The sequence below is a fragment of the Monodon monoceros genome, unplaced genomic scaffold, assembly GCF_005190385.1.
Source record: "Monodon monoceros isolate NGI ecotype Baffin Bay Population unplaced genomic scaffold, NGI_Narwhal_1 Super_Scaffold_13, whole genome shotgun sequence".
NCBI lineage: Eukaryota > Metazoa > Chordata > Mammalia > Artiodactyla > Monodontidae > Monodon > Monodon monoceros.
The window spans coordinates 24,194,663-24,208,396 of NW_021703769.1; the positions used below are offsets into that span (position 1 = coordinate 24,194,663).

At 36.9% G+C, this 13,734-nt stretch overlaps 1 protein-coding gene across 3 annotated transcripts in view; it reads right to left on the reverse strand.

Moving 5' to 3' along the window:
• ITCH (itchy E3 ubiquitin protein ligase) overlaps positions 1 to 13,734 on the reverse strand; it is a 112,406-nt gene that overhangs the window by 32,130 nt on the left and 66,542 nt on the right. For all 3 annotated transcript variants that reach the window (XM_029220110.1, XM_029220109.1, XM_029220108.1), the window contains 5 exons: positions 11,381 to 11,538; positions 9,672 to 9,861; positions 8,258 to 8,353; positions 6,235 to 6,409; positions 1,227 to 1,296 (listed from right to left, as the gene is read on the reverse strand). In XM_029220110.1, coding sequence (XP_029075943.1) covers positions 1,227 to 1,296; positions 6,235 to 6,409; positions 8,258 to 8,353; positions 9,672 to 9,861; positions 11,381 to 11,538 — 689 coding nt within the window. The remainder of the gene's footprint in view (positions 1 to 1,226; positions 1,297 to 6,234; positions 6,410 to 8,257; positions 8,354 to 9,671; positions 9,862 to 11,380; positions 11,539 to 13,734) is intronic.

Genomic DNA, 13,734 nt, shown 5'->3' on the forward strand with positions numbered 1-13,734 from the left:
TCATTTATTGCCCAGATTCATGTGACACTGACATCAATTTTTTCCCCTCCATTCCTAAATAAAGTAACGCTAGAGCAATCTATCTTAGAAACTGATGTTTCCCAACAAGACTATCTAGAAATATCACTTTCTGAAATATCTGCAGCTCCTGAAGATAAAACTTCAACTGGTTCCATAAATGGCTTTACTTTGCTGTTTTGCACCTTCTATATTCTCTTTCTCTTCCGTGCAAACCTGTTTCTATATTGCCGTGTTTACTCTGGAAACTTGCTACAGCCCTATGACTTATATAATGGATATAAAATAATCTGGTAGGGCAGGCTCATCTTAAAGTCTATAAAAAGTTTTAATAACTAAGATACTTGATAACAGAGCATGCTCATGCAGGACACAGTCACCACCCCAATATGTTCCCCCTTCCACCGTTCTTTCAGATAACATCAACTCAATCAACCTCTGAACTGTGTTTTCGAAGCACCAATATGATCAAAATATCTTTAAAGCTTTTTATTTTGAAATAAGTATTACAGCATACTGCAAAAATTGTTCAAAGAATCTCATATACCCCCTTCAACCAGTTTCCTCCAATGGTGACATTTTATGTAGCTATAGTACAATATCAAAATCAGAAAATTGACACTGGTACATTACTGTTGACTACGAACTTTACTCAATTTTCACTCATTTTTAAAGTTTGAATTCATTTATGTAAACATACAGTTCTATGCACTTTTATTTCATGTACAGATTTGTGTAATCACCACCATGGTCAAGATATAGAACTGTTCCACCACTACATAAGAACCACTTACGTTACCTCCTATGTTTGTAACCACCTACCAGTGGCTCTGTCTCCTGGCAACTACTAATCTATTTCTCATCTCTACAGTTTTGTCATTTCGAGAATGTTATATAAATTGAATAACACAGTATACAATATTTTGAAATGGATTTTTTTCACTAAGCATAATGCCCTTGAGGTCCATCCAGACTTTCATGTGTATCATAATCCATTTCTTCTTATGCTGAGTGGGCAAAATATTTTTATATTTTAGAAGAGTAACTTAGAACTTTTGGGAAATCAAATGCCTATCTGGCACTCTGAATTAAACACACCCCAAAAGCTTTCCAGATATTCACTCAAGCAAGCGCAGGGTATATCATCCATCCATAAATACCTAATTGTTAAAATAACTGAATTCAATTTAAAAATCCATGTGACTTACCCCATCCAGGTGGCAGGGGACCCAGGGGATCAAATTCTTTATTTTGTGATGTAGCAAACAAGTCTTGATTCTAAAAAGAACAACCCCCAAAATGGTGAAATAATGAACAACTTAAACAGATAACTTGAGAGCAGGCTTATGAATTCTGATATGCCTTTCCCTGGCCGTGTGCAACATAACATACTCTTACAGAGTTCACATCTTAGAGAAGAAGTATGACAAGGTCAAGAATAAAAGCCAATGCACTCTCACGAAGAAAAAAAACTTTGTCAACATTATTTAACATTTGAAACTATTTGAAATTCAAATATTACAAGTAATTTTACACCCAAATGACCATTTTTTCCCCTTCTTTAGCTCCAAATCAGTAAATTAGAGAAATACATAAATCTCCCAAGAGTTACTTATAAATAACAGTACTCAGGGTCATCAGCTGGCTAAGAAAAATTTTGTATTTATAACTCAAAAATAGAGGATCATATACAGGACATGGTATATACAAAGAATTGTGAGAAGAGAGTTGGGGGAGCAGGAAGAACAGGCTGTCAGATGAGTAAAAGAAAAGAATTCCAGTTGGAAGGAGATGACAAGCCTAGAACTGTATAAAAGACTTCTTAAATTTGTTTGAAATTATCACATTGGTGGAGAGAGAGGTTTGGTTAGATAAAAGGAAAGTAGGAGTCAACCACTGGAAAAAGAGAAGCAGAAGTCATACTGAGTGTGTAGTGTGAAGGGTTAATGACTGTGTTTTAGTTTAAATGTATAATGAAGTGGGGGATACTTTGTGGTCTTTCAGTAAGATGTGGTTAAGCCCTTTCTCCTTTAAGTAAGATAAGGCAAATAAATAACAGACTAACTGCTTCAAAAAAAAATTATGAAAAAAACCTCACAAGTAAAATAAGACAGTGCACCCCATATACCCAGCAACGAGATTCAACAATTACCAAAACTACCACATTTCTTTATTTTTCTTCCATATTCTTTGCTGAAGCAAAAAAAAAAAGGAGTCATCATTTCACTCCTATGTACTTTAGTATGCCTTTCTAAAATTTGTGAACATTTTCTTATACAACCACAATATCATTATCACACCTAGCAAAGAATCTATGTTAATTTTATCATCTAATACACAATCCCTAATTAAATGTCTCTGGTTGCTTACTGGGTCAAATCAGAATCCAAACAAAGTCATCATACTGCATTTGGTTTAGTCTAAATTTATAGCAGTTTCCCCCACTGTCGGTCCTTTCCTGTCAAACCCCCGCCCCCATGTCAATGACTTATTACAGCAACTAGGTTAACTGACGGAAAAAGTTTTAAAAGCATATGAGATATATTCCATTTCTCATTTAAAAGCTCTTGGAAGACAGACCTGTCAAGCAGTGGCCTTGCTCCTCCTGACACACACAATAATGAAAACAGGGTAACCAAGGAGAAACACTACACAAGGTTTGAACCCTGGTTACACAACAGGTCGGAGTAGTCTGGCATATGACAATCTGTTGTGATAATTTTCTAAGACCCAAGCCTATCCCACAGGCTCTCCCTGGACAGATAAGGTGGGGGGTACAGGCACAATGAAACCATGGGCCAGAGCCATTACACAGTGATCCATTATCCATTCTGAGGTTAAAAATGCTAGGTGTAGAGCTTCCCTGGTGGCGCAGTGGTTGAGAGTCCGTCCACCTACCGATGCAGGGGACACGGGTTCGTGCCCCGGTCCGGGAATATCCCACATACCGCGGAGCGGCTGGGCCCGTGAGCCATGGCCGCTGAGCCTGTGCGTCCGGAGCCTGTGCTCCGCAACGGGAGAGGCCACAACAGTGAGAGGCCCGCGTACCGAAAGAAAAAAAAAAAAAAGCTAGGTGTATGAGCATCTACTGCCCCCGTAACCACGGTCAGAACAAAGGCCACTGCATCTACCCAATAAACAGACTTTATCAGCAACACCCCACCACTTTTTAAGTAGCTGGTATTAAGAATGTTCAATTCAGTTCATAACTAAAATAGGCTGTTTAAGTTCTTTATAATTTAGAACCACTTTATAACAAGAGCAAAGAGTAAGAATTTGGATAGAAGAAAAAAAAAAAAGAAAAGAAAATGGTTGATGAGTAAAAGCTGCAATTCTAGAAAAGTTCCCAAGACTCTGAGTATTTAATTGGTCAAGTTTACAATAAAGCAATACACACTGTAGGTGCTCCAAGAATCTGCTAAATCTGCCTTTAAAAACAGTGTTTTTAAAGGTCATGTACTAGACATACAGATGGCCAACAGGCACATGAAAAGATGCTCAACATCACTAATCAAAACCACAAATGAGATATCACCTCACACCCATCAGAATGGTTATCATTGAAAACATCACAAAACAAATGTTGGTTAGGATGTAAAGAAAAAGGGAATCCTGTACACTATTGGTAGAAATGTAAATTGGTGCAGCTACTTTGGAATACAGTATGGAGGTTCCTCAAAATACTAAAAGCAGGGACTTCCCTGGTGGTCCAGTGGTTAAGACTTCTTCGTGCTTCCACTGCAGGGGCCACGGGTTCAATCCCTGCTCAGGGAACTAAGATCCTGCATGTCACATGGTGTGGCCAAAGAAAAAAAAGACCAAAAATAGAACTACCATATGATCCAGCAATTCCACTCCTGGATGTATATATCTGAAGAAAACAAAAACACTAATTCAAAAAGATACATGCACCCCCATGTTCACAGCAGCTTTATTTACAATAGCCAAGAAAGATATGGAAGTAAAAAAAGTATCCATCAACAGATGAATGGCTAAAGAATATGTGGTATATATACACAATGGAATACTACTCAGCCAAAAAAAGGACATTTTGCCATTTGCAACAACGTGGATGAACCTGGAGGGTATTATACTTAGTTAAATAAGTCAGAGGAAGACTAATACTGTATGTTACCACTTATATTTGGAATCTAAAAACTAAAACAAATGAATGAACAAAATAGAAAAAGACTCACAGATATAGAGAACTAGTAGTTACCAGTGGGAAGAGGGAAAGGGGGAGGGGCAAGATAGGCGTAGGGGATTAAGAGGTACAAACTACTACGTACGAAATAAATAACCTACAACGAATATATTGTGTAGCACAGGGAATATAGTCACGATTTTATAACAATTTTAAATGGAATATAATCTATAAAAATTTGAATAACTATGTTGTACACCTGAAACTAATATAATATCGTAAACCAACTATACTTCAATGAAAATAAAAATAAATAAAAGATCATATATTATAGGGGCTTCCCTGGTGGTGCAGTGGTTAAGAATCCGCCTGCCAATGCAGGGGACACGGGTTCGAGCCCTGGTCTGGGAAGATCCCACATGCCGCGGAGCAACTAAGCCCGTGTGCCACAACTACTGAGCCTGTGCTCTAGAGCCCGCGAGCCACAACTACTGAAGCCCGTGTGCCACAACTACTGAAGCCACCACAATGAGAAGCCCATGCACTGCAACAAAGAGTAGCCCCCGCTCTCAGCAACTAGAGGAAACCCGTGTGCACCAGCAAAGACCCAATGCAGCCAAAAATTAAATAAATGAATAAATAAATAAATGTATTAAAAAAAGATCATGTATTATAAAAGTGAGATAAAGGGCACATTTGCAATTGTGGATACGAGGGAGAGAAAAGTTGAAAACTAACATTTCTATGTAACCAGTATGTGCCAAACATATTAGGAACTTTATTTTACAGAATCATCAAAAAAAAAAAAAAAACCCTCTGAGGTAATTTTATATATGGATCTATTGTATAGATAAAGTAAATGAGTCTTGATGAGGTTAAGTAACTTACTCAAAGTCATATAGAGAAAGTAACTGTGGAACCAGGATTTGAACACAGATGTATCTGACTCCAAAGCCCATGCTCTTTCCACTGGACACCTATGTGGAAACTAGCTTTTAAGAAGGCAGGCAAGCTAGGTATTCAAACCTAAAAGAAATTTGGCCAGGCATACCAAAGGTGATTATAATTTAGAAAGAAAGGAAGATGTAAAACAGCATTGGAGAAAATAAAACGAAAACGGTAAAGTAGACGAGACAAAAATTAATTTCAACTCTAAAACCACTGGGAAGGGGAAGATAGTGACAGCTATCTTCTGCTGTGACAGAAGGTGGCAAGAAAAACTGTTGCGTGAAAGAAAGTTATTTTAGTCATAACCAGGTAGTGAAGGGAAACTTGCTGATAAAGGTGCATTTATCTACATCAGTGAGTGATTATGATGATGATGAGGTCCAAGAAACAGAAATATGGAGAAAAGGCAAAAAAAAGGTAATGCCTAGTAAGAATAGGAATTTACTCTTATGGACTCTAACAGGGATGATACTGATGGTAGTAGAAGAGAAGAGATGAAAATGGAGAGGGTCAGCTTCTCTTGAACTCTTGGAGAGTTGGTTTATGTAAAATTTAAACCATTTCCAGAAATAAGATGTTTTGATACCAAAGATAATATGGTTTTAAAGCCATAATAATATATTTAACATCATCCTATAAGGAATCAAATTTCTTTAGTCTCCCACAGCACCAAATAATTATTGCATAAATTTTACGTTTATATGTTACAAAATGATTCAATTCTATCATTAGTTCACTACAATTGAGTCAGGTGCTATTAGACCCAAGCCATCTAATGTTCTGCTAAGTTAGGCAGTATTAAATTCAGAACTGTTTTCTTTTTAAACTGCTTGGATTTATTTTTACTATTCTTTCGTAAATGAATTTTAAGTTGTCCTAACTTCTTTTTTATTTTCAACAGTAACAAAGCAAAGGAGGTTGAACTTCCGGAATTTTTAAAAAGAAAAGAATACATCACCTACACAGAATACTGGAAACAAGGTCTAAAAATAATAATCTATCAACAGCAACAACTGAGTTGCCATCCTACTTGTACTTTCTTTTTACTGCTTTACATTTCATATGCAAGAAAAGGTTAAAAATCAAACACTCATTAAGTTTATAATGCAAGTACATATGCTCACCCCATAAATGAACCTCTGGTTAAATTGCTGCATAGCTCCTTGAAGCTGACTACGTTGGAGCTGCCACTGTTCATAGTTCCGGACGGATTCCAATGTTGGCCTCTGCCACGTCGTTGTTCTTGTGAAATGGTCAACATAATAAATACGTCCCATGTTGTCAACCCGCCGTTCCCAGCTAAATCAGGACAAAAACAACTGGATTCAACAAATACTCATGAAACAGATAAGAATTAAACAGGACTTCATTTTAGCCCTGGTACAGGTTTGGTAAGAATTTCCCTTGCAATACTACTTTTGATTTACCTGAAGTGTTTTATTTTATATATATATATATATATATATTTTTTTTTTTTTTTTTTTTTTTTTTTGCGGTACACGGGCCTCTCACTGCTGTGGCCTCTCCCGTTGTGGAGCACAGGCTCTGGACGCACAGGCTCAGCGGCCATGGCTCACGGGCCCAGCTGCTCCACGGCATGTGGGATATTCCCGGACCGGGGCACGAACTCATGTCTCCTGCATCAGCAGGCAGACTCTCAACCACTGCGCCACCAGGGAAGCCCTATTTTATATATTTTAAATGGTCTATAAGTGAACTTAAGAGGAATGTGTGTAAAAATTTCTTTCTTAAAAGTTAAGGTGTATCAGGTTTTTAAAACAGAATGTATCTTACTGATTAAGTCTCAAACAATCATTAAGACAAAACCTCTCATTTTCTTTCTTTCAAATGTTCTTTTGACTGTTGCAATCCTAATAGGGACAGAAACATACACATACACACACACACACACACACACACACACACACACACGCACACAGAAGGGGGAGAGAGAGGGTGCTTTTCACAGATGTCAGAAAAAGCCCTTTTTCACAAGAATACAACTATCTTATTTATCATTTCAAATGGGTACATAACTTATCAAGTGAACGTTGATAAAATAACTTGGTGATGTCTACCTGGTTGATTATTTAGGGTTATGCCTACTAGTCTAATATTACAAATACAGAATTGGTTCCAGAACACTCCTCAGATACTCAAGTCCCTCATATAAAATGGCATAGTATTTGCATATAACCAGGCACATCATCCAGTATACTTTAATCATCTCTGGATTACTTGTAATACCTAATATAATGTAAATGCTGCGTAAATAGCTGTCAATAAAATGTTATGTAAATAGTTGCCAGGGCTTGGGAAATTCAAAATTTTGTCTTTTGAAACATCTTGGAATTTTCCCCCCAATATTTCCCCTCCCATATTGGAGCGCCAACTGTAGTAAAATAATAAATACCATTTATATATCAAAAATTTCTTTCTTCCTTTGCATTATTTCTTTAGGATGAATTTCCTGGAAAGGGTTACTAAGGGTATGGGTATTATTATGGTTATATATCCTTTCTGTGAGGGTTGTAACTAACTTATACTACCACTAGCAATGTTATGAGGTAAAGTTCCTCTACAGTCTCACCAACACTGTACTTTTCAGGTGTGTATTTAAGATTACTAGCAAGATTAAATATTTCCCCAGATTTGCTACTGACTTCCCTCAAATGAAAATATTTTTATTCCAATTATTTTATATAATATAAATGTTAAATGCTTAACACATTCTATTTATATATCCTCATTTTATTAATATATTAATATTTCCCCAACTATCTTGCAATGACTTCACTATTATATATTAGTTTTTTATAATATGAACTTTACCATATATAGGATAGGGGCTATAATTCTTATACAGTTAAAAAAAAAAAAAAGCTAAAATTAAAACCCTGCAGTTTGATCCAGGTAAAAGTTCACAAAGGAAACGGAATCTTTCTTTAGGTCAAAAATGAGTGAAAATAAAAGTCATTCATCATGGCCAATCAATTCCCTGACTCTCTTCTTTTTAGTCTGCACCTATCATAAAACAAAGTAGAGAGAGACAAGATCGACAGAAGAGGAAAAGTAGGAAGGTAGGGAAGATTTTTGTATAGATGTTCTGAATAAATACTTTTTTTCTTCTTCAATACAGACACTTACCCAGGAGGTAGAGGTTCTGGTCTATCCCACGTTGTTCTTTTTTCAATATGATCTACATAGTAAACTCGTCCATGCTGGTCCACTCTCTGCTCCCAACTTAAACATAAAATTAAAAACCTGATATGCTACATGTATGAATAGCCTGGTTTTTTAATCCTGTATTTGTCTTCTTCTCTTATATGATGATATTACAGAGCTGAGACAAATAAGCATGTCCGTATATAAAGCAGATACCAAAAGAATTTAGGAATAAAGTCAAGAAATGTTATACTGAGGGTGACACACGGTGGATGAGATTTCTCCTGCAGAAGTATCTGCTCTAGGAGATGTCTTATATTTCTAAAGAGGCTTAAAGCAATGCATTCAGGATACAAAAACTGTCTCAATCTGATCAGGGTATACATAGGACTTGAGTGGAAAAGAAAACTGTAATTATTGTTATAAAATCTGACGAAAGACAGCTGTTAACTGAAGGGCAAAGGACAGTTCTGGTACTAGAAAAACTGAAATCAAAGAATAAGACTTTTTCAGATGTGCTCCTGCACAACAGTACCAAAGAAAAAGGCAATATGAGTATTCCAGTCTCCTTGGTAGGTTTATCCCCAAAGTAAAAAAGACAGGAATAAACCAACAGAGTTTAGAAGAACCAGTCACTTCTAAGAGCACCCACTCTGTTGGAATAAACCAACAAAGTTTCAAAAAACCAATCACTTCTAATCCCTTGCACAAACAATTTTTAATCTGGCTTCCCATGTAGGCTTTCAAAAAGGAAAATGGCCTAACTACCCACATAAGTAATACAGTCTCTTTAAGCAATTAAAACTCCACATCATGAGAGTTTTTAAATTTATCACTTAGTCAATTAATTTCTGTTTAGCATTCTGAGCTCTGGATTAATTTGAATGCCACAAAATATGTGTGTATGTGTGTGTGTGTGTGTGTGTGTGTGTGTGTGTGTGTATAACTATCAGAGTATTATTAATTTAAAAAATAATCAGTAGAGATTTACATGAGATTGATTTGTAATCCCTCTCAGTTTCCTAAATTATTATTACTCTGCTATGACTTTATAATGGTAAAAAAATTAAGTGATTTTCCCCCCTTCAAAAGAAAAGACAATCTGAATCAGGCGACTATTTTATTACTTGGTCTTGGTGAACTTTCTATGGCTCAGAGTCCTTCAATAAAAAAAATTTTTTTTTCTTTCACTTTGCTCTGGAAATGAGGGAGAAATTTCAAATGTGGCAAAGCTTTTTTGTTCAGTTTGACTCTAGACCTCCCCCAACACACACACATACACACATACAGAGTTATAAGACAGTTTTTTAAAGAATGGAGTTCAGTACTATTTCCCTTATTAATAAGTATATGCAGAAGTCTAAAGAAAACATGTTAACCAAAAGCAATTACTCACCCGGGTGGGAGGGGAGCTTGAGGTACAGGATTTAATGGCCTAGGGCCTGAACCTCCAGATATAGTAAGAGGAATTATTAATCCAGATGTTGCTCCTTCAGATGTATTTGAATTTGTATTCGTTGGTGGGAGAGAGCCTGTACTGGAGCCATCACTTTCAGAAGTGGCAGATGGTGAGCCATTGACAGATGCTTTAAGATTTGAGGAAAACAGAAAAACCATTTTCAGAAATCTAAATTCAGGAGAGAATTTTAACTTAAATAAAAAGGTAGATGATAAATATAAAATTTAAGATATGGACATGCAGATGAAAATTACTTAAGTAAGATAAATAATGGGAAATAGCCAATGGTCCCACTTAATAGGCTTGTTTACAACTTGTAAGGTTCCATTTACTCCATGTCTCATTATTAATTACAAAGCGCATACAGATGCTGATTTCTTGATGCCACAGGAAATAACTTTTAGAACAGGAAAGTGTTGGTCCCTGCATATATGTTCATTTGGTAATTTTCCAGACCCTTAAAACTGTCTTTCCTATGAATGCCTACAGATCCGAGACTAATTTTTGGCGTTACCTATAATATGGAAGATCTGACTGATAATAACTATTTTTAAGAATATCACTGTGGGAATTCCCTGGCAGTCCAATGTTTAGGACTCCATGCTTTCACTGCCAAGAGCCTGGGTTCGGTCCCTGCTTGGGGAACTAAGATCCTGCAAGCCTTGCAGTGTGGCCAAAAAAAAAAAAGAAAGAAAGAAAGAATATTATTGCTTGAGTACATATTACATCTTCAAAAAATACTTATTGACAAAACAATTCCTGGAGGAAGTCACTAATATTGTGACAAAGTAGTATATGATCTTAAAGACTGGGAATATACTATGAACACAATTATCTACAGAAGAAAAGGGGGGAAGATACATATTTAAACACAATGTCATTTAATAAAATGATTTGTGGACAACCAATTTACTTTTCTAATAATATTTGGATTATTTTACATTTCCTGTTCACATACTAACAGAGGGAAGTAAAAAGAGATTAAAAGATTTATTCTGGCTAATCAGGAAAAATAAATATTCCAACTGTAAATGTTTATATTTTTACTATATGAAATGTTTACTTGTGTGGTTTTTGCTTTAAAATCTGAATATCATTTAGCATTGTTGGGTTATTTGCTATTTACTGATTGTCTTTTTAAAGGATATAATGAGATATAACCTTGACCAGATCCTTGACTCTATGAAATGCTTATGTCCACAGTTACAAACCCTGACAGAAAGTTGCAATCTTATCTATATTGCCTCTACTTTTTACAGTACACATGTGATTTCCCTTTTTTTTTTAAATTTTTGCTGCACTGTGCAGCTTACAGGATCTCAGTTCCCTGAATCCGGGCCATGGCAGTGAAAGCCCAGGATCCTAACTACTAGCCCATCAGCGAACTCCCAGCACACACGTGATTTTCATTCGCAGTGGAGCACCTGCCTCAATAACTTCACACCTGGCAGAAAAACTTGGGGAACAGGCACATATTGATTAACTATAGAAAGATCATTCTTGGTCAAAATCTTAAATGTAAAAATTCAGCTAGAAAACCAACCTAAAAGGGTCTCTTGACACTTACCTGAGGATCAATTCCCAAAAAGAATTTTATAATCACGGTACTGAGACCTACATCCCTAGTGTATGGCTAGAATACACACCTGGTCTACGTGGGGTAGGTGGAGGTGGTCGTGAAGGTCTTGGAGGCCTAGAAGGTTTAAAACCGCCATTTGAGAGTGATGGAGAATTGTTCCCATTGACCCTCCTATTTTCACCAGACCCTGCATCCTCAGGATGGTCTGATCCATTTGTGCTCGCTCTGGGTAAGACGGCCAGGAACAGAAGGGAAAAAGAATGCTCTTTGAATTTAACAAAAAAAACAACAGGAAGACCAAAACTTAAAGTTTTAGGAGCTTGAGAAAACCTTCCTAATTTCTGGCCAGCCTTATCAAATACATAAACAGCTCTTATGGTAGTCTTACATATAGCTCCTCAGAGCCCATGTAGAAATATGTGAGGGGTTACTCAATGGCACAGAAGTACTTAGGGGACCAATCAGAACTATTAGGTGTGCTGGTTCAGATTTCAAATAACTCTTCAGAGGCCCTGTATAAGTAGACATGGAGTCAAATTCTCAAAATTCCAAATGCCTTAGAAAGGGCACTATTTTATCACAAGCACAGATAACTTAATCATCATTTCCTTGGTTTCCACTGGCTCTTAATAATATTATTTAGGTATGGGGCAAAGCTGACTGTTCCACAACAGGAGAAAGAAGTACACTTATTTCCCAGGGATAGGTGCTCTCCCCCCATCCCAGCAAATGGTATACAAAATGTTCAAGGTAAGTGATCTAGAAAAGAGGTGCCCACAGACCTTTTTTTTAAAGGAACTATCATTTCTTCAAAGCAATGACATCAATTGGAGAGAAAGGGGGAAGAACACTAACAGGAATGTCAGATACAAAGTTACTGTCAGTTAAACACAGGTGATTCCTTTTCCCAGGGGAGTCTAGTCATTGACTAGAAATAGAAAGCAAGGCATGAGTTAGCTAGTTTGGAGATGCCTTGGCTAAAGCCCTGATATCTACTACCTGGTAACTGGAAACCACTACTCAGTATTAATCCATACTCCTGGACCTCACAACAAGCCTGAATAAAATCTGATAGATTCAAGAAACTAAAATAGAGGCAGTACCATTAAATCATTTTCATACTATGTTTTCCAGAAGTCAAAGTGTGGTATTTGGACCAGAAGCAAGCACGATACATAGGAGCTTGTTAGAAATGCACAATCTTGGACTCCACTCCCAACCCACTATATCAGAAATAGTATTTTAACAAGATCTCCAGATGATGTGCGTGAACAGCAGGGCATGACAATACTGCTTTGCGGGGTTTCTCAAATGCTTATTCTGAATAAATGGAAAAGCTCAGTAACAGGCAGTCAGCACCTGGTTAGTGCTGACCACCTGCAAGAAGACCAAGCAACCCCAGAATATGAACGGAATGCAGCAAGAGTCAGCTTTGACACTGCTCCCCTTCCCCTAGGTGAAGAGTCATATAACCCCTTTTGAGTCGTAGACCTCTTTGAGACTCTGCATATTGCCTCTCTATACTATTTTAAGAGGTGATTAATTAGTTTGAAAAAAAGATTCCTGATGCTTTTAAAAAGACAAACAACTGGCAGAATGGACCAAAAATGGGAAATTGAGGTTTCGAGCTCCAACTCTGCTATTGACAAGTTATATGACCACAGAAAAGTTATTTAATCTCTCTGTACCTCAAAAGTGCATTTACCTGGATTAAATGATTCCTTAAAGCCTTCTCAGCTATAATGTTCAACTAAATTACACTTCCACTGCTGGTCACGTTTTAGGGATATGTCAGGGAGGGGGAACATTCAGGGCATGAGGTAAATCTGCTATGACAAACAAGTACAGCAGAAACTGGATTCCAAAAATGTTATGTTCTGTTGTTGAAGATTAACATTTTGGAGATTTTAACATCCATGCTGCTCACCCTTCTAGTATTTTGGCCTCAATTTCTCAACATAATTATCTGACAAGCTGTGTACTACGATTCCTTAAATTTTCTTGATACTTACTTAGAATCGCTCCTCCTCCTAGACCTTAAACACTGAAATTCCTACAACCTTCATTCCTTCTACTTGCCTCCTACTGTATCTTTTATTCAGTCTCATCATGACTTTAATCCCCTCTCTATCTTCACAGTCCATCAGTTCTCTTAAGTATCACCTGGGCTCCATCATAGGCTACTTTCCCAAGTACCTTAATTCACTATTGCCCGATACTCGCCACCCCCAAGCAATCTTTTCACTACAACTAGTCCTTCATTTACTTTTCCCACTACTGTTCTCTGGGGTCAACAAGTAACCCTGGAGAATGTTCCAGTTGAGAAATTACATGTGTATTACTACAGTAAATAAACCAGGTAAAGTACCAAATTAAAGGGGCAGATTGTTCTACAAAAGGTCCTAACAAATCTTATGCTGG